The following is a 26,998-nucleotide window of genomic DNA, read 5'->3' as shown; positions in this document are numbered from 1 at the left end:
CTTTTTTTCTAACTTTTCTGTATGTTTGAAATTTTTCGAAAAATTTGGGGGGGAACTAACCATTCCAGGCAATGTGAAACCACAGCTTGGAGAAAATTAAAAGACCTGGTTATTCTTTTTTTTATATATAAATTTATTGATTTTATTTTTGGCTGCGTGGGTCTTCGTTGCTGTGCACAGGCTTTTCTTCAGCTGTGGGGAGCGGGGGCTATTCTTCATTGCAGGTTCGCGGGGCTTCACATAGCACTGGCTTCTCTTGTTGCGAAGCATGGGCTCTAGGCGCACGGGCTTCAGTAGTTGTGGCACGTGGGCTCAGTAGTTGTGGTTCGCAGGCTTTAGAGCGTAGGCTCAGTAGTTGTGACTCACGAGCTTAGTTGCTCCGCAGTACGTGGGATCTTCCCGGACCAGGGCTCGAACCCGTGTTCCCTGCATTAGCAGGCGGATTCTTAACCACTGCGTTACCAGGGAAGCCCAGACCTGATTATTCCTAAATTAAGTTTTTCTTTGTGACATTTTCCTGCTGATTTCTTAAGAGCATAAATAATACTCCTTGAGCCTGGATGTTCTAGCATTCTTTTATAAAGCTAAAGACTACCAAACAGAAATCCTCAAGAAAGAGTAATCATTTGTTAAGGTTTCTGCTTTCACATACAGAAACACTGCACTGATGGTCCAAGTGAGCTTCCTAAACAGTATTTTGGAGCAGTAGCTCTAGCCTTCAGATCAAAACATTTTTTAGGATACTTGACCTGTTGGATAAACTCATGAAAGCTATTCAATTTCTCCCCAGAAAAATGTACACAGATCCCAAATCTTGTATACAACTTCAGGAGGTCTCACATATGGCTTCCAAAGCCTATACACGAGCTAAAAACCTTTGCCTACTCTTTTCTGAGTGACTCCTGAGAATACTAAAGATGAATAAGGTCGTTTCACGCAGAAAATTTAAATATGCAAGCAATTTTTGTTGAAATAATATTCAACAGCTCTTCTACAGGCACAAAACTCCTGTAGTAAACTTTCTGCTTTTATTCGACAGGTAGAAAGATTTTTTTTAATGTAAAAATAGATTACACTCCCTGCAAATCCAGTTTTCAAACCATAACAAAATGTCTTTCTACGTACCAACTGCGGTACCAATAAACAGCTCGCCTCCGTATCTAGACCACACCAGCCACGATTCCCACCCTCTCTCTTCTTCCTCTTTGCATTTGAAAAACAGAAGACAGTACCAATCTTAGAACCACAAAACCCATAAAAGGATTGTGGGTAATGTAGTCCTCTGACCACGCGCACCTCAGGAAAAGTAGGGTGATTTACAGAGGCTGCTGAAAAAATCCATTGCTTAGTTCAGAGGAAGTCAATGCTTCCGGATACCCTAAGCAAGCAAAAAAATAATAATAATAACTGACTGAGCTGGAGTAGGAAAACATTCTTCGAACTGCAAGTCCCAGTGTGCTTTGCGTCCCCAAGCAGGGAGTGCAGACTTTGCGCCTGCGCAGCCGGTTTCTTGCGTCAGGAAAGCTGTAGTCCCTGCCTGCAGTTCAGAGACCACGCCGAGGGGACAGCCGCCGCCACCACCAAGGAGGAAGAGCAAGGGAAGGATGTGGGTTTTTGGTTACGGGTCCCTCATCTGGAAGGTGGACTTCCCCTATCAGGACAAGGTGGTTGGATATATCTCAGGCTACAGCAGGCGCTTCTGGCAGGGCAGCATCGACCACCGCGGGGTTCCCGGCAAGGTGAGGCGCTAACCAGTCCCCCACACTTACTGACCCCGGCTCACTGCTCCCCATCTCCTGGCCCAGCTCTGTGGGACTTAACACCCCAACGGCCGAGTAAACTCATGAAATAGTTTATAATGCTTCTACCTCTCTCTGTGTACCTTCCTCAGCCACCTGCCCCCGACTCCCTCTCAAACCAAAGGCAGTCCTTCCGAAGCCACTTGACATGCTTGGTGGTAGGTAGTTCTTGAAGAGGAAGAAGCGTGGGCGTAAACTCGCACAAGGCTAACGTGCTGGGAGGGGACCCCATCTCTTGGCAACTACTGCCCCCCCCCCAAAAGGTGGGAAGATAAACCTTCCTGTCACCACGGAGTTGAAATACTAAAATCAACTAGCAAATTCAGCTTTTTTGCAATTAAGTTTATTGGCATTTCTGCATTCTGCCAGGCTTTGACTGGTCTAAGTTTAAACGTGCATGTTATTTCTGGGGTTTTTTAGTATCTTTCCAAAGGTTTTATTTTATGACACCTAAGGTCACAGAAGAACTAGTTTCCAAAATTACCTTACTTTGATCACGTTGGTTGTCTGGCACTTCCCAAGTTAAGTGAGTCCCGCTTTGTTACCTAAATAGCAAAGTACCAATACTATGTCCAGCATTATTTTAATGTTTTTTTCTCAGTGGTTCTCCTCTAAATTATAAATGCAAAATGCAAGTTCTTTGATCCATTTTTCAGTCAGCCATGCAGAGACATTTATCTTAATATATGTGAAAAGAGAGTAAGAGCTCACTGCTTATGCAAATCAGCCTCATTTTGGCTGCAAAACAACTAATCCATAAGGAAAACTAAATTTTGAGTAACTGATAATTTGGATAAGTTGAACACTTCTTATAGTTAACCTCCTAACTTTTAGAAGAGTACAAAGTGTTTAATTGCTTACATATTCTCTAAAATACTCTGAGAGTTATATGAGCTTGATTACCACTTTTTTAAAAAAGAAATTAATATTGGCTCAAAAGCACAATATCTAAAATGCTAGAAATCAGATGTAGCAAGAGATTGAGGTTAATTCCAAAGAAATACCTGTAGCCTTGCATCATGGAAAAGGGAAGAGAGGAAGGCTGTAGTTTGCACCTGCTCATCAATGAGACATAGGATGGAAATCACAAAAAGTTAAAAGCTGTTCTACCTCAACTAGAGTTGGTGAATTAAGAATTTGGCTTTAAGGTAGACAGATGACTTGAAAACAGAGGGCTGATTTACCACAAATGCACATTTACAGGCCAACAGAAACTTCATGGCCAAGGTATCTCCAAGAGTGTTATAAAATAATATTTAAGACTTCAAAGAACTAAGTTAAATAAAATGCCTTGTGAGTTGTCAGATATGGGCACTTAAAACTGCCATTCTGAAGAAGAATGCCTTAACCCAGGCTTCAATTTCAATGACCAAGTATTAATTACTTACGAGCACGGTTATATAGCATATTTTACTACTCTAGTCTCAACCAAAATGTTTGTTTGGTACACAGCATAATGAGTTATGTACACCGTCAAAACAAACCGATGATAAGAAACTGTCATGCCAATACAACAGTTCATGAGTCTTTAAAAAAGAAGAAGGTAGCTATAAAAGCCAATATCTCTCTTTTTACTTAAATATACTAAAATATAGGGCAGGAAATTTGGGGAAAAAAACTGCAGTGGCTAATAGTTTGATACCTACTTTTATTTAAAGAATCCATCCTAGCATATTAAAGGAAAGCCTAAGGCACTAAACATTTTCTAAATATAATGTTCTATTAAGAAAACTGGAAAGAACATTATCTTCACATTTTTTATTATAATGGATCACCAGCCTTTTATAAATATTAACTGTCTGACAAACAAGAATATAAAAGGCTACAGAAATATCTAGCAAATTAGAATAACGTAAATGCTATATAGGACTATGTTTTTACAGCAACATATGCTTCTAGTGAGCATATGATCATTACATATGAAACGTGATATTATTAAACAAATGTTGGACTCATTTCCACATAGTGCAATGTGACATTTGTAGGAAAAATACCAAACTTACTTTCTTTACTAAATTATGCTTTCTTTTTAGCTTCATTTAACTTTAGTATCTTCCTAAGTTTAATTAAGCATCTCATTTATTTCTAACAAAACTGGCCAGTTCTCATCAAATTAAGGATTTATTTAAATGTGAAAAAATTTTCATATCAGAAAGAATATATTTCAATTTCAAAAAGAGAAAACATTTTAACACAAGAGATAATCATGAATATTTACTAAATCCCTCACTTTTCTAGATGTAGATCAGAAACATTACTCATTACCCAATGAAAGCACCCATCATGACTCATATTTCACAGCATACTCCAATCCCATTCAGCTTCCAAGACCCCTTCTTCAGTTTCAATACCCCCAAAACACATTTAAGTGCATTTACAAATTTACATTGTTTCCCAATAATATATTTTATTTTAGGGACAAACAGCTTAAATTTTAGAAAATATTTCTGAGTCAATATATCAGTAGTGCCAAGAGTCAATGTCTGTTTCATCCATAAGCAGTCACAGGGACAAATCTATTTTCCCTTAATGACTCCCTATATATGCTCTTTGTTTTCTGTTTCAATTGCCACCACCTACATCGAGGACTTTACTACCTCTCCTCCTTTCAACAATTACTACTGAGTACTCACATGTAAGTGGGAGACACCTATGCAAACAACAATACCTGATAAGTGCTATAAGGGAAATGAATAAAAGGAGCAATGAGAGTTTAGAAGGAGCTGCTGCAAAGTCATCTGGGCAGACAGCCAAGCCTTTATGGAGAGAGTGGTGGGAGGATATCCAAGGGATTCTAAAGAAGGAAAGGCATTCCACACTGGGAACTAGTAAATCCAAAGATGTGAGTGTCTGTAAAAGTTATAAATAATTCATTACAGCTTGAGAGGGAAAGTGGTTAAGAAATGAGGTTTGTAGTTAACTCATGCAAAATAATTATTTTATCCTGTAGAATATTACAACCCTGAAAAATTCAAAGCACAGAAGTGAGTGGCCCAATTTTTGCACCAGAAAGTCAATCTAGGGCCAAGTAGAGAACAGTCTGGAGGCAGGCAGCGAAATCCCTAAGGAGACAACTGAAGGATGAAGAGAAACCAGATTCAGAAGATAATCAGAAGATAGAGCTACCAAAAATTGGTGACTAGTCTGGTGAAAGGGGAAGGAAAGAAAAGGTGGAATGCAGAACTTGTCCCCTCCACCACTAACATTTCTTACGCACAGTCCACCTCCTTCGCACTTGAACGTGCATACTATATACTTTACCACACCATCTTCCCAAAGCACTTCTTTTATCATGCCAGTCACCTACTACTCAAGTGCTACAGTAGCTCTTCATTTCCTTTTTCTCCCAAATTTCAGTGGCTTCTTCTTTTCCATTGACCCCCAGTTTCAACTCCAATCTCAAATCTGACTCTATCCTATTTCTCCAGTTATGTTTCTGAGTCATCTTCCATACATGGAGGACCCTCTGCTAAAGTCAGACACTTGGCCTGGTATAATCTTGCTTCTAGACCCTCACTCATCAATCATGAGTCACAGTGCCCTTTTGCCAGAATTTTGTCCTTCTTTCTGACCACCCAAGACTCAGAATTCTTACTGCACTTAATAAATAGTATACATCATAGCCCTTAAGTATTCTCTACCTATTTCACATGTTAAGTTCATATTCCAGAATTACAATATAAGCTCTTGAAAGCAGGAATCAAGGTTTTATCTTCTCTACAGCACAGAATGGGTATTCAATAAATAGCTCCATATTCACTTTGACATTGAAGGTAACATGGCAATAACTACATGACCCACACCAATATATGTATCTTCACTTTAGCATTATCTTAAATAGAAAATAAGTCAAATATAAATGTCCAACAATACAAGAATGTTTAAATTATAGTTGACAGTAGAATATTATGCAACTATTAAAATGGATGAGAAGACAAACAGTAAAATATAATTAAATAAAAAACATAATCCAAAATTCTATGTGTTCCGTGATTATGAATTGTCTATACAAATGGACAAAGACCAGAAGGAAATAGCAACAAGGATGACACAAATATCTGAATGATGTAAGTTCGCTATGTGCCACACAATAGGCATACAAGTAGGTAAAATTGTGGCTTACAACTCAACTTTCTCACTAATGATAACATGTCAGTAGACACAGACTTTGGCACCAGGTAGGAATTGTATTTGAAAAAAAAAAAATGCAAATTCTTAGACTGCTCCATACCTACAGAATCAGGAACTACCTCCAGGTAATTCTGATCTACACTTAAGTTTGAGAACCACTTCCCAATAGGAAAGCACCCTGGAATGTCATGTTTTGTTCCTCAGTGAAACTATAGCAATCTTTTTTTCCTGAAGAGAAAAAAGTGATCACAACATTTATTTATAATTGCTTCTTCCTTTTGCTTTTCATTTTAGATGAGCCTTAGTTAGTCACATGTGTGTGTTTTTTAATATATCCATTCTAAGTGAACATAATATACCTGTTATATACAAATTAAAGAGAATCTTTTAGAAAGGCCAAGATAATTTGGATAAGGTAGACTCTCTTAATTCATTTTAAAATTTATCATAAAAAATAAGTACTTTTGAAAAAGTGTTTAGTATGAGCAAACAAAGTTAAAATATTCCATGTCAACAGTAAGTTGCTAATGCTCAGTTATTGAACTTTAATTCGGGAAAAAAAATATTTTTTTTTTTTTACTTTTTTAAAACAGCCCGGAAGAGTTGTGACTCTTGTTGAAGATCCTGCGGTATGGTATAATTATTCTTTTTTGTATAGTCTTTAATCATAAAATGTTAAGATGTTTCTCAGTTTTAATAATCAATGACATTTTATTAGCAGTCATCACAGACAATTTGAACTACACTGGGTCTAGAATTCCTCTCTGTATTTGTTGTATTTCTTTTCATCTGTTGGGAAAAGCTGAAATACAGAATTCAAGGTAGACAACAAAAAAAACAATGGCATATAGTCTCATTTTTCCTTTCTTGATGAGTTTATTGACTGAGAATTTTGTGGTCTCCTTTGAAATTAATGGAGCCTGCCCTCAGACAGACTACCACTAAGAATCAAATGAAACCCTAAAGCTTTCCTCACATTTGCTAGGATTCTAATATTTCAGCAAAAATCCCAGTCATGAACTATCACTTTCTTTACTGCCTAATTTTATCAAGAGCACAAGAGGTTTTTTAAAGTTTAGAGCACTAGAAAACTTTTATTTACCTGGTAGTTCTCTGTTTCTTAAATATTTTCAATCATTTTACTGAGATCCAAATTTTATATTATGAAGTTAAATATTTAACTTTAGAAAGGACTCTGATATATAAAATCAAGCAGCTAGCAACAGCAGATGAATGGTGAAATTATGAAACGCTTTCATAACTTACATTAGGAAAAGCATCTATAAAAATGGCTTCAAACTGGTAAAACTCCTAATTAGAGTTAATAAAACCACTTTGTTTCTATAGAATGTTAATTTATTCAAGATGCTTAGCAACCTAAAGTTTAATAATCAAGTTAATAATTAAAGGTTGTCAAGAAACTAGAAAATCTGTGTTACAAACTATAAATCTTGCTTATATCACAGATATTTTATTAATACTACAAAGAATCTTTGCAGCTGAAGTACACTGCTTTTACTGACACTGTTCATGGGCTCTCTTGACAAAGAGGTTGCCATTTAGTATTCTGGATGGAGTAATTTACAAAGGATATTTGAAAGTTTAGGCAGTGAAGAAATGAACAGATAAATGAACCTATCGCCTTAATAGTTGATTACTTTATTACAGAGCTTTTAAAATACAGAACACTTTCTGCAAATAAGGGAACACCAAATATATAAGTGATACTCACCTCCAGCTGAAGGGGGTTGGGGGTCAAACCCCTCCCAGCCAGCACGCCAACACTTATATCCAGAAGCCCTGAAGTAGGCTTCAGGGTGGCTACAACACTCCCTGAAGCAGTTTGGAAACTGCTGCCCCTATACCAGCAGTGAAATGTTTATGGATTTAAAGCTTTAGAACTATATTTAATGACTAAATGAAGACCTGGTATTTTAATTTCAGTCCCATTAGTTAAAAGACAAAATTTGAAAAACTTAAACAAAGATAAATATCCTGGTATACACGGAAATCATTTATTCAGATTGAAGAATGTAAAATGCTGATTTCCTTTACTGTTTAGTATATACCTGTTTGGTGCACATTAAGTGAGGCAAAACTGCACTGATTTCTAAGAATATACAAGATATTTTCTTACATCATAATATATCTTCACCTATTTTAGCCTTGTAAAAACTAAATAATATATTCTTTTCATTTTTCAACAGGGTTGTGTATGGGGTGTTGCTTACAAACTGCCAGTAGGAAAGGAAGAAGAAGTAAAAGCATACCTTGACTTCAGAGAGAAAGGAGGCTACAGGACCACAACAGTCAATTTTTATCCAAAAGATTCCACAACAGAACCATTCACTGTGTTGCTATATATTGGAACATGTGATAATCCTAATTATCTTGGTCCTGCACCTCTGGAAGACATTGCTGAACAAATTTTTAATGCAGCTGGTCCAAGTGGAAAAAATACAGAATATCTTTTTGAACTTGCAAATTCCATTAGAAGCCTTGTGCCAGAAGATGCAGATGAGCATCTTTTCTCTTTGGAAAAATTAGTAAAGGAACGTTTAGAAGGAAAACAGAACTTCAATTGCTTAAAAAGACCTAACTGACTTTTCCCAACAAGCAGAGCTTTTAGTCCTCAGAGAACAGCACAATGGCATTATGATTTGTAAACGTGTTTACTTGAAAATCTTAGTTGTGTTTAATGTTGTAGTCAAGATATCATCTAAATTTATAGTTTAATTGCAAGTGGCCTGAAACACATACATATTCAAGCTATTGGGGTATAGTTAAAGAAAAAATTTGTTTCAATAATATAATGATTTTCCAGCTATGTGATATTAAATACTTGCTCATGAGAAGTGAGTTCTTTAGAAAAATATGATGAAGGACTCAGTTCAGAACTTGTTTTTACCTGAGTAAATATAATTCTGTTATTTCATACCACAGTACTATTTTGAAGTTGTAGAGAATTAAACCAAAAGACCAGTAAACATAATAAGGTTATACCTTCAATATATTCCCATACATCAACTCTGTAATCATGGTTTAAAATAAATAAGCTTAAAATAACATGTAATTAGAAACGTATGGTAATATAGGTAAGATTTGGGCCTTGAATGTGAATCTCCTTATGTAGGTATTAAATGAAATCCTTTCCAATTTAAGCCAAAATATGCATTTTAATATAAAAATTTCCTTGGAATTATAATGTACTATACCTCTCCATTTTTGAATAAATGTATTTTACTACATGGAAAAAACCCTTTCAGCAAGAAAAGCACAAATTATACAAATCATGTCTACTAACAATGTAGTCTAGTCTGTCACTCACTTTGTATTAATCTTATACTGAAACTTAAAAAAAAAAAGATGGGCTATCTGATATTACAAATTAACAGAAACATATAATGAAAGTTTGCTGTTTGAAATGGTGTTTAGAATTGTAATATTTTAAAGAAGTGGTATTACCTGATCATTTGCTACACAGCTTTTTTTTTCCTTCTTACATCTTGTCACCTAAAGGTATCCACTAAGTAGTGTTGATGATGCCACTCAAGTAGGAAACATATATGTGCATTATTAACTCATGTAAAAGTAACTTTGATTCAAACTAATCAGATTATTTCTTATTATAGGTGATATCCTTCTCAACAGGACATATAGTCTCTGTTATACAGTCAACATGAAAAGAATTTCAGTATCACATTAAGTCTAATGTGAAACTAATAATTAGTACAGAAGTTTTTCATGTAAAATAAAATAAAGCTATCCTACATAGTAGGAACAGTAGTCCTTTTCAGGTTTTTTTAAATCTGTTAACACATTACTTGATAATTTACTCAGCTACATAACTATTTGAAATATTTTCCAACATGTTCAATATTAGTTTTCTAGAAGGCATTTCACTTGTCCTGTACAACAGGAAGAATACTAACATTCATTAATGAATACCTCATAAGGATGTACTAGGCACTATACATACAGAATCATCCTCTGAGCATGTTTCCATAGTAACTTGCACACAATTAACACATCTAGTAAGCAGCAGAAGTCCATGTCTCTGCTAAAGCACAAGATCTTTCTACAATATATTTAAAAATCCACTTGAATTTAACTGTCTTTACTAACCTGCATCTCTTTTTCAAGAGGTAAACAAGATTTAACTTTTTGTGTAACGACATAGTACGTGACTTGTTACATAGAGATGTTAATTTTGATAGATGCATACAGATTTCCACAAATATAATGAGCCTATCCAAGATTCACATGCCATAGCTCAGAATCACATAGGTGTATTCAGAGATCCAGCCTTAGTGACTCTTCTACCATTTAATGTATAACTATGTTATGAAATATCAAGGGAGAGGGATTACTTTGGGTTCCCCATTTATGTGTCTTTCTAGACTCTCAGTTAGAAGTTAATTAGAAAATACACATGTGGTATACCATCAATATTTATAGGGAAGCCATGATCCAAATAGCCCAGGGACAGGGACCTTTCATTTTCAGTGGGATGGAGAGAAACATGACTCAAATGGAGAAGATAAACAATACTGAATTAGAGAGAAGCTAGGGTTTGGAGCCCACAAGCTAGTAAGAATCATAAAGGTACTAAGTTATCTAGAGCATAACATTTTTGTTAGCAAAACTGCAAGTCTCTTTATAGCCCTTGGAGGTCACTTTCAAAACAGTCTCTCTAATTCTGCCCTCATCACACACACATAACTCAGACTCTCATTCCTCAGAGAATAAATCTTATTAGCTAGGTGTTCAATTTTAGGAATTCAAGAAAAGTATGAATGTAAACCCTACATAGAGAAAATAAACCTTTAATGTAAATCTCTAATGGAGTAGATTTTTTAAAGTAGGTCTTTCTACTCCTACTCCAGGCCACTATTATATTTCCTTTCCCCACTCCCAAACAAATAACACATTCACTCTTCAGTCTACCAAGAACTGTAAGCACAGTCTAGATACCACCTGCATACATAAAAAGTTATCACTTAGGGAAACGAAGGTTGCTGTGATGTCAACTCTGAATATTTGAAAGCATGAAGGTGATCTATTCCTTCAAGACTGATTTTAAAACATTTTATAGTCAACATTTTATTCTATTATATTAGATTCCTCTTTTCCATAAAAACATATCTTTTTAAAATTATAACTTTGGAAGAGTTGTGAATATAAATGTAAGCATCATCCTCCTATAATTTACATCCCTGATTCTAAGTCAGTTATATGATAAATGTGCTTAAAATTCCCTCTCATCATATCACATCGAAATCTATGTATCAAATAGGGTATTCCAATTATGCCTATCTTTTTCAACAAAAATACTGTGACTATATTTTCTATGAATTTATTCAGCTTTTAACAATCTATTTTTATGAATTTCTAAAACTTTAAAATAAACTCACCCTAGGCACACATTAAAAATTCAACGAGGGGGCTTCCCTGGTGGCACAGTGGTTGAGAGTCCACCTGCCGGTGCAGGGGACACGGGTTCGTGCCCCGGTCTGGGAAGATCCCACATGCCGTAGCCTGCGCATCCGGAGCCTGTGTTCCGCAACGGGAGAGGCCACAACAGTGAGAGCCCCGCATACCGCAAAAAAAAAAAAAAAAAAAAAAAAAAAATTCAATGATTAGCAAATGATTTTTTAATCCTGTGGCTACTCTTCAAAGAATTTGAACTCCTGAAAAAGTACTAAAATTATTCTTCTAAATGTCAAATTTATATGATGAAAATTAGCTTTACTGAATTTCAGGGTTGTTTAATTCTTCTTAATGTTCATTTTACCTTTTTAAAATATTATATAGTTCAGTACCAACTTCTGGGGAGTTTTATTTAACTGTACTGAACCTCCCTGTCTTTATAAGTGGTTAGCCAATGCACATACATCTGGAAAAACCACCACTTAACCCTACAATTTCTTTCACTCTTCTAGCTTTCCTATCCTTTGCAGGAATTTTTAAACTACAGTGTTCTATTTCCTTATCAACTCATTTCAGTGTCCCTCCAATCTAATTTTACTCTGCTGTACTCTACCCAATCAGTGTAGTCTCAGGTCTCCAATGACCCCTTTCTGATTCAACCCAAAGATCTCAGTCCTTCATTCTTCTTTACAACTCTGACACATCAGACACTAGTGACTGTATCACTAAGGCCAAAAAAGCAGAACATTTCATTGCATTTCTATTTACATCTTTGACTACTGTTTATCAGATGCACAAACTCATCGAACCCTAGGCTTCAATTACCATCTTTATTTAGAAAACTTCCAATCTCTAGCCTACTCCCTCAAACTCTTTACAAATCTATACGTCTTATATGTAAGGTACCTCCAGTTGAGCTATATAAACACCTGAAACTTAGTGTATTAAAAACATAATTCATCTCCTTTCCCAAAGAAAACTGTTGTCCCACATTACTTCCCTGTACATGACACACATTAAATGTTGAACAATGGACAGAACAGAAAATACAACAAACAAGTTTAAAATATCACCAATTCACAGGCTTTTGCAGAAAATAGTTTCACAATTTTTACAAAATGTAGTTGTGTTCCTTGTTTATAATAAATTTTAGCATTTTATTTAAAATTTTATATAACTCAAAGCAAAGTGAGCAGGGAAGCCCTGAAGCCTATCTGTGATACGACTTAAAAGTTATGTGTTGGTAAGACCTATCCTTCAAGTATGAGCTGCAACGTTTCTCAACTAAAATAAGAACCTTATAATACGGCAAGAGCCAAGAGTTTCTTACACCTTCTGCTTGCCTCCAATCTTATTTCTTCTTTCCAGCACATATTCTTCTCTGTACTCAGAATTATCTTTCTAAAATATGAAACTAATCTAGTCAGTAATCAAAATGCCTCCCAGGGCATACAAAATAAAGTTCAAATTCTTTAATCTGGTATTCAGCTACATACAACCTGGTGTCAGCATATTTGTCACATTTCACTTCCCACTAGTGCACATCCCCCATGTTCCAGTCACACCATCATCCTCAACCATTAAGACCTAGCAAAAAAGAGGGACTAATGATAGGTGGCAAGCAATCACTATGCAGCAAGACTACTAAGATAAAAAAGATAGCTCCCAGCTATCAAGAACCACATTTGGTGGAGAGACACACAAGCAAGCAAATCAATGTTACTTACCAGAAAGGCTGGGACATAAGATCAGAGAAAGCTTCACAGAAAAAAATAAATTGTTGCTCATGTATCAAAGAATAGTAGTTAACACTTATGGAGCACTTACTATAAATGCCAAAATCTATTCCTAGTACTTTACACATATTATTCCCCAATGAGAGACAAAAAGAGTTTAACTTAAACAAACATTAATAATAACTATCATTGAATACTTACAACATGCCAGGCACTGTGCTAAGCACTAAAAAGGAACAAAATGGAATTAAGGTCTTTAATTTTGGGGAAAGAAAAAAAAAAACAGTGAGAGATGGCAGGTTTTTCATTTTGTACCTCCACTGGTAAGTTTTAACCCCAATGAGATTCTTTCCTGAAACAGGACAAAGTTAAAAGAATTTTTTAAAAAGATTCATTTAATTACCCGTATTCTAAAGTCATAATTTTTTAAAATTTAAACAGATGTGTTTTGCCCAATATTCTCAACAACATTGATTGATTTATTCAACATATACTATCAATTACCTACTTTGTGTAAGACAAACTAAGCATATGCATTTTCTTCCACTTCCTAGCAGAATCCCACTGAAGTGCATTCATGCATTCTAGAAGGAGAGCAGATGGGATTATATTGAGGATTAAGCCAGTGCAGAGAAAACCACAGTCTAGAACAAACATGCAGGTGCACCTATATGCATGTGTACACACAAGAAAGCTGCAGCCATGCAGAAGCCTTTCCTGCCAGCAGAGTCTGAAGAAATACCAAACCTAGATACAGCAGAAAGGGGCTGTAGGACAAAAATCAGGATTCTTATAATATGTATATTAGATAGCCAAGCCAAACCTTTTATCTTACTCCTTTACACACAGAATGTCTAGGAGCAACAATGCTGGTTTTCAGCTAAAACCACAACTTTTTTTTTTTTTTTTAATTTAACAATCTACCCTGAAAGCATTAGAACATCTTCATGCTCCACAACAAAGCCTTCCTTACTTGGGCACAGGGTGGAGGGAGAAGAGGAAGAGGCAGCTGTTTTCCTGCGTTTCACCCATGGACTCTAAAGTGAGGCACAACAGTTGATACCCTGCTCACTTACAAAGAGTTCAAGAATCCTTTGTTTGTTTTTTTAATTTTTGAGGAAGAGGAAAAGCAAAAGCACAAAAGGGTGAAAATAATCAACTCACCTTAAGGAAGCAGAGCTTTTAAACTTATAGATGTTTAAAGTTTGTAAGTGCTATCCTCAAAGAAATTCATGAAGACATTGCATCTATTAAAAATGAGCAACTGGAAACTATGGAAACAGGAAAAAAAAGAAACACTGACGAAAGATATTCAAAAAGGAGAACTGATAGTCAAAGGAAATAGATCTCTTGAATTGATCTTCCACATTACCTAATTTTTTTTGTCCTTTTTCTCTGTTTGGAAGAATCTATCTAAATGGTATTCTGAATAGAAAAGAGAAAATGAAGGAGAACAAAATTTAATAAGTGAACAAATGGGACTCATGGAGTGCAATGAAGGATCAATGAAAAAAGATCCACATCTAGAAAGAAATACTCTCATCGAGTATGATAAAACCAATGATAAAGAAAAAGAGTCTAATAAAACATTCCAGAGGAAAAAGTATATTACTTGCAAAAAAGAAGCAGAATCAACTGGCTTTAGTATTCTCGTCAGATATACTAGATGGTAAAAGGCAAAGGAATGATGTCTTCAAAGTTTCAAGCAAAACGAAATGATTGAACTATGAATTCTATTCACAAACTATTAACTGAGAAGGCAAGATAAATACATTTGCATATTATAGGCCTGTGAAAATTAAATTACCTGCTTTATATCTTTTCCCAAAAAGTTACTTCTAATTAGGTATACCCCAACAAGCTGGGAGGGAAATGTGAGACAAGGAGGACACGGAATAACATAAAACAGTAGATTTAACCCAGGAGAGTTACCCCAAAAAAACAAACATGGATAGATGGATAGACCCAATATAGATAGGTAGATATGCAACAGACTTGGAAAGCAACTAGTGTAAATTAGAACAAAGTGTTTGAGAGCTCAAAATATATCTTCAAGGGCTTCCCTGGTGGCGCAGTGGTTGAGAATCTGCCTGCCAATGCAGGGGACACGGGTTCGAGCCCTGGTCTGGGAAGATCCCACATGCCGTGGAGCAACTGAGCCCGTGAGCCACAATTACTGAGCCTGCGCGTCTGGAGCCTGTGCTCCGCAACAAGAGAGGCCGCGACAGTGAGAGGCCCGCGCATCGGGATGAAGAGTGGCCCCGCTTGCCACAACTAGAGAAAGCCCTCGCACAGAAACGAAGACCCAACACTGCCATAAATAAATTAATTAATTAAAAAAAATTTAAAAATATATATATCTTCAAGAACAAAATGGATTCATTTTAGCAAATATAGTACTAATTTTAGGGAGCTAAAAGGACACTTTAAGTGGCAGAGGATTAATACAATTACATTTCTTTCTCTGCAGTTCCAATTACACCTCTTGATTTTATACTGACTTGTACTTGCATAAGTACAATATTGTAAAGTTTATAGGTTTTCAATGCTTGAGAATCAACCTATAAACAAAGCACAGAAAAACTGAATAAAGTCACAGAACGTAGATGTTATAAACATATAGTAGTAGCCAATTGCAGAAGCAGTGAAAATGATAATAAAAGCTAACACATATTACATATTTAATATGTAATTAAGGCACTATGCTGAAAAAGCCTTACATGCAATAACTCATTGATTACAAAATGGCAACACTGAGAAGTGGCCAAAAGAATGGATTCAGGAGCAAGACTGTTTGGGTTTGATATCCAGTTCCACTGCTTACCAGTGTTATGACCTTGGGCAAGTTGCCATATTTTGTCAATATATTTATTTCATTTTAAGACTTCTGAAATTGAGATGAGTCTTACACTAGATGGCATGTCATAAATGTAACTGGTAGTGGTTATTTTCTTTGTTAGTAGTACAAAAAAAAAATAGTGAGCCCTAGAATCAATGGCAAAGGGGAACTGCTATAGTTTTAAACAGACTTTAAATTGGGATTGACATATATATACTATATATAAAATAGAAAACTAATAAGGACCTACTGTACAGCACAGGGAACTCTACTCAATACTCTGTAATGGCCTATATGGGAAAAGAATCTGAAAAAGAGTGGATATATGCATAACTGATTCACTTTGCTGTACACCTGAAACTAAAACAACATTGTAAATCAACTATACTCCAATAAACTTCTTTTAAAAATAAAAATAAAACAGCCTTTATGACAACAATTAAATGCAAGGCATGACCCCTGATTGGATCCTGAATGGGGGGAAAAAGGCCAATAAATGGTGAAAGTTGAAATCATTGTTATTTTTCTAAGATGTGATAGTAGTATACACCTTTGGTTATAGAGGAATCTTTTTATTCCTAGTCATTGATTTTTTTCAAGGTTCAGGACAGCTGTCTTGTAGAATGAGCCACATTTTTTGTTTGATAATTTTCTTATACCCAGGCTTGACAAGAATACTACACAGGTATGGTTATATATAGGTGTTGTACACATGAAGTTTTAAAAACTCATTCTTATACAAAATTCTTAACAGAAAATCCTTAGGAAAAACCATAAACAAAAATATAAAGCATAGGATTAAAAAAAGAAACATTCTAGCTTGATTTGAAATCAAATTTCCAATCTCCTTTCTTTTTCCTTGTACCTAAGAAATGAGTATGTACAATATTCACATTTGCACCTGGATATTTGCTAGCATTCTGTCACCTGTGAACATGATGTATTTTAACCAAAAATCTCTGAAGGCCAAAACTTTTCTCCTCATTTATTTTTCCCAAAATGTGTATCCCAGTCCTCTTAAGTCTTCTTGTTACCACAGAGTAAATTATATTTAAAGGAGTGATTGGAGGGGAAAAAAGATTAATATTGGAAATTAACAGAAATGGTCAATTACTATCTTAGGCAGCCTCTGGAGTAATTAGTGTTAAACAACCTCATTGCATACCAGCTGTTAATTTGAACAAATGTCTTTATTTTTATCGGTTTTTGCCCTTTATATCTCTAAATGAGAAAGTATTATAGAGATATGGGATAACTTTTAACTCAAAGCCCAAATGGTTGGTTCTCATTTCTGTCTCAGAAAAATTTCAACTAGAAAAAAAATTTAAAGTTTTATTCAACCATATTTTATAACATGGCACAGATATACAATTTTATACCTGTGTGTGAATTATATTAGAACATATTAACCTCTCTTGCGTTTCAGTTTCCTAATCAGTAAAATGAGGAAACAATAAAATTTAACTTCTGAGGTTATTACAAGGAATAAATCAATTATATAAATTTGTATCTATAAAGCGCTTAAAATAGTGCCTGGACACATCTATTAAATGAATGAAATACATAATAAATCTCAATCTTCATAATAGTTCTTACATCTCATATTTGTTATTTTCTCCATTTTAAAGGTAAGAAAACTGAGCTCTAAAGAGGTTAAGTAACGTGCCCAAGGTCACACATGTAGTAGGTAGGATCAGAATCTCACTAGCCTAACTCTTGAGCCCCTGCTCCTAACCACCTCACTATTCAGTTGTACAGAGTTTGCATATAGTTATTCAGCCATTGCCTTATTATTAGAAAATCAGATATCCAGTGTTTTTTTTTGCCATTACAGCTAATGCCACAATGAATTATCTTTATACATACATCCTTATGTGTCAGGGCTTTTGTATTTAAAGGAGAAAGTCCAAAAAGTAAAATCACTAGGCCAAAAGGTTTGCGTATTTTTAACTTTAAAAATTACTAATTTTGGGCTTCCCTGGTGGCGCAGTGGTTGAGAGTCCGCCTGCCAATGCAGGGGACACGGGTTCGTGCCCCGGTCCGGGAAGATCCCACATGCCGCAGAGCGGCTGGGCCCGTGAGCCATGGCCGCTAAGCCTGTGCGTCCGGAGCCTGTGCTCCGCAACAGGACAGGCCACAACAGTGAGAGGCCCGCGTACCGCAAAAAAAAAAAAAAAAAAAATTGCGAACTTAAAAAAGTTTATTATAGCAGGTCTGTCTTTCCTTTTACAGTACCTGGATTTCCTGTCTTACTAAAAAATACCATCCCTACTCCAATTATATGAATATTCTCCTAATTGCTTCATATGGAAATATCTTTAACTCATTTACAATTTATTTACTTTTTTTTGGCAGCGCTGCCTGGCTTACAGTCCCCGACCAGGGATCGAACACGGGCCCTCAGCAGTGAAAGCGTGGAGTCCTGACCACTGGACCACCAGGGAATTCTCACAATTTACTTTTTATATAATTTATGATAAGGTGATCTAGTTGGTTTTCCTATAGATGAATAGCAAATTCCACTATCAGCATTTATTGATTAAAACATCCTTTTCCCACAAAAGTGAAATGACACCCTTGTCACATATTAAATTCCTTATGTCATTCTCATACTCAAACCAAATTATTTTTGATCTCTATGTCTTGGGTTCATGCTCCTTCATCCCTTAGAATAGGCCTCTCCCAGCTCTGTAAATCCGATTTCTACCATCCATTAAGGTCCTATACAAATGCCAAGACTATTTTATTGGTTTCCACGCTTCCTCCTTCTCATCCCTTGCTAGAGGTAATCACCCCCTCCTTTGAATGTCTGCAATACTTTATCTGCACAGTACTTCTCTAACAACGCTTCTCACTTTTAATATAATTAGTTATTTACAAGTCCTGTCTCCCTTCTTAGGTGGTAATATTTTGGTGGACTTGATCTATATCTAAGTCATTTTTTTAATATCTAAGTCATTTTTATAGCACCCTTAGTACTTTGGACAGTGCTTCCAAACCACATTTATTAGATGAATAACTGCACAACTTTCTTGATCTCTCCCCAGATCTGTAGTTCTGCAGCTAATTGAAAACTGCCACATTAAGACTAACTCCCTTGTGTGCAGAAAAGCGTAGTTTTGCCAAATAAAGGGGAATTTTTCTGGAATCCATGAAGCAGAAATTTAAAATAAACAAAATTTAAGATTGTGTATTCTGTACCATATTTACATGAGAAAAAAATCAAGAGACTATTAAATGAAGTAATTGACTATTTTTTCAAAATAATTTCTAGGCAATGATGGTGTTAATACAGATTCAGGACAATCTTCTACACAGTTACATTCAAAATTCTCTATGATGATAACTGCATAATGATGACATCAGTGCGAGGTAAGATTAAGTGCCTTATGGAATCATCAAAAGATACAACACAAACAGGCATCATAGGCAAAGTAGGTGTTCACTACACTGCAAAATTTTTAGAGTGCTAGAAAGGTCCCCTGCTTGCCTCTAAATATCTTCCCACTCAGTGAGCTAATGCCTAAAACTTTACCATCAATATTCAAGACTCTCATTTAAAAGTCTAAACCAGTGATTCTCAACCATGGGCCATTTTGCCTGCCAAGGGACATTTGGCAATGTGTGCAGACATTTCTGGTTGTCACAGCTTGGCTGGGGGTAGGGGGGAGGGCGGGGTTGCTATTAGCATCTAGTGGACACAAGCCAGGTATGCTCCTAAACGTTATACGACACACAAGATAGCCCCTCACAACAAGGATTTTCCTGGCCCAACATGTCAACATTGCCAAGGTTTTGAGAAACTGGTGTATATTCTGCTGAAATGCAAAAACATAATGTCTTTAATTTAACATACACATAAAAAAGCCTCCACTTCAATCCAATCAAGCCTTTCTTCCCCTCTGCTCCTCCTCCATGCTGTCAAATCCAGTGGTTACCTGCTTATCCTCATCTTCCACAACTCCTCAGCAGCATTTACTTGACTCAGCTAGCTGGTCATTCCCATGGTACACTTCTTTCTCTTGACTTCCTTGATATCTCAGTTTTCTGATTTTCTTTCTGCTTTACTGGGCACACCTCCCCAGTCCATTTCGTTAATTCTTCAATGCTGTTCAGTATCTAATGTTGCAATGACTCATCTTCCCTTTGTTATCCTCATTTTTTCCCTAAATGATGTCAGCCAGAACCATGGCTCTCAGTAAATCTATATGCTAATAACGCCAAAATTTATAACTCCAGCTCTGACCTCCTTACCTGAGCTTCAGGTTTATTTAACCAACATGTTAGCTGGATGTCTAACTGATATCTACAACTTAACATGTCCAGTAAATAAACTATACTCCAATAAAAATTTAAAAAAATAATAAAACTTAACATGTCCAAAACAGAACCCTTGATTCAGAAATTACTCTTATTGTAATCAAACCACATATGTAAGATGTTAACAACTGGGGAAATCTAGGTTTGATTCTTGCAACTATTATATAAGTTTGAAATCACTTCAAAATAAAAAGTAAAACAGACAAAAACACAGGGCTCCCATCAGTCCACATTCTTCTCTTCCCTTTTTCAGTAAACTGCACCACCAGTTCCTCATAAAACATATCTAGACAACATCATTAATTCATCTCTGTAAGAACATGTCACATCTAATCCACCAGCAAATTCAAGATGCTGTAGCTGAAAAATATATCCAAATTAGGCCACTTCTCCCCACCTCTGCTGCTACCAGCTTCCTAACTGGTCTCCCTGTTGCCATACTTGCCCCTCCATTAGTTTCCTAGGGCTGCCATACAACTAAGCCCACATGCTGAGGGCTTAATTGCTCCACGGCATGTGGCATCTTCCAAGACCCAGGCTCGAACCCATGTCCCCTGCATTGGCAGACAGATTCTTAACCACTGTGCCACCAGGAAAGTCCCAGGTCTGGGGGTTAGAAGTCTGAAATCAAGGTGTCAGCAGAGCCACGATCTCTATGAAACCTCTATGGGAGGATTTGTCCTTACCTCTTGCTAACTTCTGGTGGTTGCTGGCAAACTTTAGCGTTCCTTGGTTTGTAGACACATCACTTCAATCTCTGCCTCCATCCTCACAGAGCATTCTCTCTGTATATCTGTGTCCAAATATCCCTCTTCTTATAAAGACACTAGTCATTGTATTAGGGCCCACCTGAGTTCAATGATCTTAACTTTCCATCTGCAAAGACCCTATTTCCAAATAAGTTCACACTCACAGGTTCCAGGAGTTAGGACTTCAGCATATCCTTTTGGGGAACACAGTTCAGCCAATAACATTCTCTATAATCGGTTTTCCACACAGCAACCATAATGATCTTCACGAATGTACATCAGGCCACATTACTCTCCTACTTACAGATCTGTGTCCAGCTGGCCATCTCCTACCACTTTGCTCTTACACTCCAGCAACATTAGCCTTCTTTCTGTCCCTCCAACACACCAAGCTTTTCCTGCTGGAAATTGCTGTGTGGCTTCCTCTTCACCATTTCAAGTCACAACTCAAATGTCACTTCCTCACACAAGTCTGACCATCTACCTGAGCAGCATGTCCCAGAAGCATTCTCTTTCACACAACCCTAGTTTCTAAGCAGCAGTGACCATTACCAGAAATTATCTTACTTGTTTTTTATCTGTTACTTGAACATAAGCTCTATTGAGGCAGCTTCCATCACTATAGACCCAGAGACTAAACCAGGGCAGACAAACATTTTTCATTTTTATTTAGTCAAATACATCTCTTTTCCTTCATGACTTCAGGATTTCCTATCTTACACACCAAGATCATTGAATTATTCTCCTAAGTTTTCTTCTATTGTTTTCTTTTTGTTGTTCATTTAAATACCTAATCCATTTGGAATTAATCTTGAACTGAATGAACTGAATTAATCTGAACTGACTGCCTCTGTTCCTCTAAGAGAGCACTAATCTCCTGCTGTTGATTCCATCCCACACTATCTGCTGACTACACCGAAAAGCCCTAACGGACCATCTAGAAGGATGGTGCTGGAAATGCACTTCCCCACCTGCCTGATGAACTCCTATCAATCCTTAAAACCTCAATTCTAATGTCACCTCTCCTGGGAAGCCTTTCCTGTCCAATCTCTGCCCTTCTTTATATCTTCACTCTAACATCTCTCTACTGTATAATCTATAGTACCTGCCTCATAACATATATAAAGTACTTACACTAGTGCACGGAAGAAAGGCTATATAAATGTTAACTACTTTATTATATCACAATAGGTTACCATTATTTGTCTGTGTAATCTCCCTTGTTAGACCATGAGAGAAAGAGGACAGAGACCCATTTATTTGCCATTTAACAATCCCAGTGTTTGCACACGTATTAAGCATTAATAAGTAAATAAATTAATGAACAACACCTCAATTCTGGAAAAAAGTAATTTTCTTTGATGCTGCGGATTCCTTTTGTTTTAAAAAAGGAAATTTTTAAAACAAAAAACAGAAAAACAGACTGTTCTTCCTGCTTTTTGATTTGGCTCAAATTGCGCGGGGGGTGGGAGGGACGACGACACACAAGGGGCGACACAGTCTTTAGCAGATCTAGCACGGAGGTCTAGCTTTTCCCACCTCCAGAAAGACAATGACAGGTGCTATAGAACTAACACTGTATAACCCATTATATTAGAGATGAAAACAACGGCTTTTTTTTTAAGATGGGGAGGGGAATACAAAACTTTTTGTGTTTTGAATAAAGTCAGAGATATCTGAACCTCATGTGAGTTCATAACCTCACATTCACCTGGCCCTGAACCCCACATAAAGCAACTTATCGGCTTCCTTAAAAAAACGGCAACCCCCCCCCCCAAAAAAAAAAACAGCAACCCAACACTTCAACTCTGGGATGAAAGAGACTCCCGTAAAGCAAAATATGTAGGGGCTGAGCTATCTAGCTGCCCTTCCCACAAGGAGATTCTCCGTCTAGGCCATCCTCGGAGAATTGCAGTATTCTTATACGAGGGGACGACAGGTTTCCTCGGCTCGGGTATCCCCGAAACCATGGCTGCGGAGACTGAGCCAACCCCCGCCCTGCGTCAGTCAGGAGCTGGAAGTAGTGAGGTGACCGCGGCCCACAGCAAAAGAGGCGGAGAGAAACTTCCAGCGGGAAAGATGAAGTGTACAGAAGCTACGTGCGAAGAAAAGGAAAAGCAGCGAGAGGGTAGAGCAGTCAGGAACACCGCCACTTCTCACTTCTCCTCGCCACTTCGAATTTTCTCATCTGAAGACCAGCACCCGCCCCGCTCACACTCTCCTGTAGCTGCTCCACGAGCGCCAAGCCGCTGCCCAGCCGGTGGAGAGCCGCGCGGGTGGCGGAAGGGAACAGCCGCCGCCTCCCGGACTCACCAGCTCTCCGTGCCGCCACTTCGCCGCCGCCGAAAGGGCTGGTCCGAGGCCCGTTCTTTGCGCGTCCGCTCCCGGGAAGCCGCTGCCTTCGCTCCCAGCCACGAGACTGCGGTTGCGCGCGACAAGGTAAGCCCGGCCGGCGTCCCGGCTTCCGTAGGCGGACGGCTCGGCGGCCCCGGATGTTGATATACCGCCTGCCCCGGAAACGGTGGCGAGAAGTCCAAGGGGGCGGGGGCGGTGTTGCTGGGCTCTCCGGAAGGAGACGTGGCGGCTGTTGGGGCCCGGGTTACCTGGGCGCTTGGTAGTCCCGCCGCCTCCTCCTCCTCCTCCTCCTCCTTCCCCCTCTCCTCTCCACTGTGGGCCGAGGGGGTTGTGGCGGCGGCTGGAGAGCTCGGCGGCGGAGGATGGAGGAAGGAGGCGGCGGCGCGCGGAGTCTGGTCCCAGGCGGGCCGCTGTTACTGGTACTCTGCGGTCTCCTAGAGGCGTCCGGCGGCGGCCGAGCGCTCCCCCAGCTCAGCGATGACATCCCTTTCCGCGTCAACTGGCCCGGCACCGAGTTCTCTCTGGTCAGTGCCCTCGCGAACTCGGTAGCCATCTCTCTTCCTCCTGGCACTTAAGGGTTCGGCCCCTTCCCTCAGTATTCTGCGTTTTTCCCCCCTAGAACCTCCTCTGCGGGCGCATGCCTCCTTCCCCAATCCAAAGCTTCATCGACCCCGCGTTCATTCATTCAAACGGCAAGTGTTATCAGACACGTTCTGTGGATGTGCCCTCCATGCTACGCATTCCGGGATCCAGCGGTCACTTGCTCTCCCCTTTAAAAATCTGTCGCACTATACCTTAGCAACACTCCCACCCTGTGGAAGAAGCTTTTCTAGAACCACGTCAGGCGCACACATTTGTCTTCTTTGGAAAGTCCTCTGCAGCTCTTAACTCCACCAGCAGCCTTCTGTCCTTCAAGGAGTATTACACACCCTACCTACACAACCAGTTGTACTGCGGATATGAGTTCCCTCTCTAATATTCGTTCTTTCTCCCTTGTATACACACACAGTACATAACATATACGCACAGCTCTTTTTCCTTCAGAGTTGTTTCTGAGAGGGCTGTTTGGCCTGTGAGATGTTAACGACGCTCTATGCAGAATATCCTTTACAGTTTTGATGTATTACGGCTGTTATTTAAGACCCCAAAACATGAGATTTTATGATCGGTTTTCCTACATTGAAAAACATATTTATAATCTCAAAGTAATGAATATTTGCAGTCCTTCTTCCTTTGGGGAGTGCACTGCTGAGAAGTCTTGCTATCCACGGGAGGCCAGTAGAAATTGGGCTCTTGTGATACTTACCGTATGGTAATTAATTCATTTATTTCAAATGGAAGTCGGGGAAAATGCAACAGTTCCCCCCACCCCGCTCCGCCCTGCAGAATTTTTTTAAAATTCTTATTCCAGTTACCTGCAGTCGTTCTACTTGGAAGACTGTTTTAGTATATTGTTCTATTACTATTTCACTGAAACGTGAATATGTGATACTAGGATGTCTGCACAGAATGTCCCAGGATAACGGATGTCATCAGTACCACAACAGACTTCTATTTGCAGATGTTAGTTTTTGCTAATATTTCACACCTGGTTTGTTTCTCCACCTGTCTTCAGTTCTTCCATTCTGGTAGTTCAGTGGTTCTTAAGTATTTCTCTGGGAAGCCAGATTAATCTTTGCATTAATGCCAAGAAATATTTTTAAAATTAATTTTTATTGGAGCATAGTTGGTTTACAATGTTGTGTTAGTTTCTGCTTTACAGCAAAGTGAATCAGTTATACATATATACACTTTTTTTAAGATTCTATTCCCATATAGGTCATTACGGAGTATTGAGTAGTGTTCCCTGTGCTATACAATTGGTTCTTATTCAGGAAATATTGATATATTAAAATACTTATATGAAAGTTTGTTACAAGTCAGATATAACTAAGAGGCTTGGGATAAGAATATTTTAGTCCAGCCTCTGTTATTATTTCCAAAGAGCACACTGGCATGAACTTGGCAAATGTTTAAAGAATGTGGTCATTAAAATTTTTTACTCTTGCACCCGTGTTTTGCTTTTTTTTTTTAATTTAAAAAGGCATGCTGATATGTGGCCCTAAAAATTTACTGACCTATACGTAGATGACTAAAACTAGCCTTTTCAGAAGTTACTACTAAATTGTTCAGTTTTCTTTCTGGCACTGGTGTTTGCTGGCTAAAAAGAGGTTATGGTAGAAGATCTCGGTCTTAACGTATGCTGTACCAACCTTTTCTATATCTAACAATTTTATTTTGACATTTTGTTTTTAATTACTTTTCTTTGACAATGAAGCATAATCTAAGATGGACACATTTGAAAATTTGGAGAGAAATTCTTTTTCTTTTCTTTTTTTAAGTTTGAGTTATTTTGAGAAAAATCTAGAAACATTTTCCTATAAGTTGGCAAAAGATCTGTGGCCCTCACACAAAAATAAGCCCCAAGAGTGATTATCATTGATCTTTGTTTTTTTTTTTTTTTTTTTTTTTTTAGTATTTTTCTAATCTCAGGGCTTCCCTTCCCTACTTTGTGTAATTGAAACTACAGCCCTCCACACCTGGCACTGTCATTTTGTTTTATAGGCCAGTTGGATGGACATTTGTGTGTAACTAAGCAGCTGTATGAACTAGGATAAAGGTCTTTATCTCTCTCCCACCTGAAATTGGAAGGGACTTGATTAGAAGATTTGAATTTTCTTTATCGTTAAAATTCTTCTGTGCTTTAAATCATCTTCCCCTTCATGTATATCAAAATAATACATAGGGCTTCCCTGGTGGCGCAGTGGTTGAGAGTCCGCCTGCCGATGCAAGGGACATGGGTTCGTGCCCCGGTCCGGGAAGATCCCACGTGCCGCGGAGCGGCTGGGCCCGTGAGCCATGGCCGCTGAGCCTGCGCGTCCGGAGCCTGTGCTCCGCAACAGGAGAGGCCACAACAGTGAGAGGCCCGCGTACAACTAAAAAAAAAAAAAAAAAAATACATAATCTTTCAAATTTGCTTAGAAAAGTATTAAGCACCAAAATTGTGTACATTTTTAAATGTTTACAATAATTAATGATTATGATATTCTTTCTTTACTGGTTTTTAGAAGTCAGTTTTGTTTTTGTGTATATTTTCCTTCTGAAATAACATCTCTGTGTCATTAAAGTGTTCGATTATTCATTACTTCACAGAGTTTATGAATTTCACCGAAGGAAAACCACAAAATAAGTCTAATTTTCTTTCTACTTCTTTTGTAAGTATAGAAATGTATTCCCACTCAAAAACTTTCCCCAGACACTACTCTTGGGAAAAATGGTGACCAAGTCCATGGTTTGAAGCATGTTATATATATTAACAAGTAGTGCCATTGAGTTTATTTTACAGCCTCTCCAAGGATAGTTTTCTCTCTCATCCTGTATCTTAATTCTTACAGACTCATGTCAAACATTAGGAATTTCTCCCCTGCCAAGATACTTTTTAAATTCCTTAATCTTAAAGACCACACCCCCCTTGATTAGTTTCATTATATTAAAATCTGATTTTTATCAAATCACTAATCTTACACTAGAAATACTTTAAGGTATTAAGTTATATAGAACAAGTCTTTTTACACTATCTGTGATTCTGTGCATTCAGAA

The 26,998-nt window shown here is 37.7% G+C and overlaps 3 protein-coding genes across 10 annotated transcripts in view; 2 read left to right on the top strand and 1 right to left on the bottom strand.

The window, feature by feature from the left end:
- The window catches only part of ASB3 (ankyrin repeat and SOCS box containing 3), a 95,613-nt gene extending 72,073 nt beyond the window's left edge, over positions 1-23,540 (bottom strand). For all 3 annotated transcript variants that reach the window (XM_079940627.1, XM_079940628.1, XM_079940629.1), the window contains exon 1: positions 23,318-23,540. The gene's annotated coding sequence lies outside the window, so the exon portion shown is untranslated. The remainder of the gene's footprint in view (positions 1-23,317) is intronic.
- CHAC2 (ChaC glutathione specific gamma-glutamylcyclotransferase 2) lies at positions 1,316-9,899 on the top strand. Of its 2 annotated transcripts, XM_079940131.1 has the most exons (3): positions 1,316-1,739; positions 6,524-6,559; positions 8,138-9,899. In XM_079940131.1, exons 1-3 carry the CDS (start codon positions 1,605-1,607, stop codon positions 8,531-8,533), a joined length of 567 nt encoding a protein of 188 aa, XP_079796257.1. In that variant the 5' UTR covers positions 1,316-1,604; the 3' UTR covers positions 8,534-9,899. The 2 variants fall into 2 exon arrangements, with proteins under 2 accessions (XP_079796257.1, XP_079796258.1); XM_079940132.1 differs by lacking the exon at positions 6,524-6,559.
- The window catches only part of ERLEC1 (endoplasmic reticulum lectin 1), a 37,485-nt gene continuing 34,021 nt past the window's right edge, over positions 23,535-26,998 (top strand). For 3 of the 5 annotated variants that reach the window (XR_013831003.1, XM_079940632.1, XM_079940630.1), the window contains exon 1: positions 23,535-23,904. Coding sequence is in view for 4 of the 5 variants with exons in the window: in XM_079940632.1 (XP_079796758.1) it covers positions 23,722-23,904 (183 nt within the window). In the remaining variant the exon portion in view is untranslated. The remainder of the gene's footprint in view (positions 23,905-26,998) is intronic. The other 2 variants (XM_079940633.1, XM_079940631.1) reach the window with 1 other exon arrangement.

This window comes from Stenella coeruleoalba (genome assembly GCF_951394435.1).
Source record: "Stenella coeruleoalba genome assembly, chromosome: 13".
NCBI classification, from domain to species: domain Eukaryota; kingdom Metazoa; phylum Chordata; class Mammalia; order Artiodactyla; family Delphinidae; genus Stenella; species Stenella coeruleoalba.
This window is presented reverse-complemented; position numbering and strand designations above follow the sequence as displayed.

Bases quoted from the DNA above. Each gene is read 5' to 3' on its own strand.
- CHAC2 (XM_079940131.1), top strand. From the start codon at position 1,605: ATGTGGGTTTTTGGTTACGGGTCCCTCATCTGGAAGGTGGACTTCCCC. The intron at 1,740-6,523 runs GTGAGGCGCTAA...TTTTTAAAACAG, and splicing joins ACCGCGGGGTTCCCGGCAAG to CCCGGAAGAGTTGTGACTCT. The intron at 6,560-8,137 runs GTATGGTATAAT...ATTTTTCAACAG, and splicing joins CTCTTGTTGAAGATCCTGCG to GGTTGTGTATGGGGTGTTGC.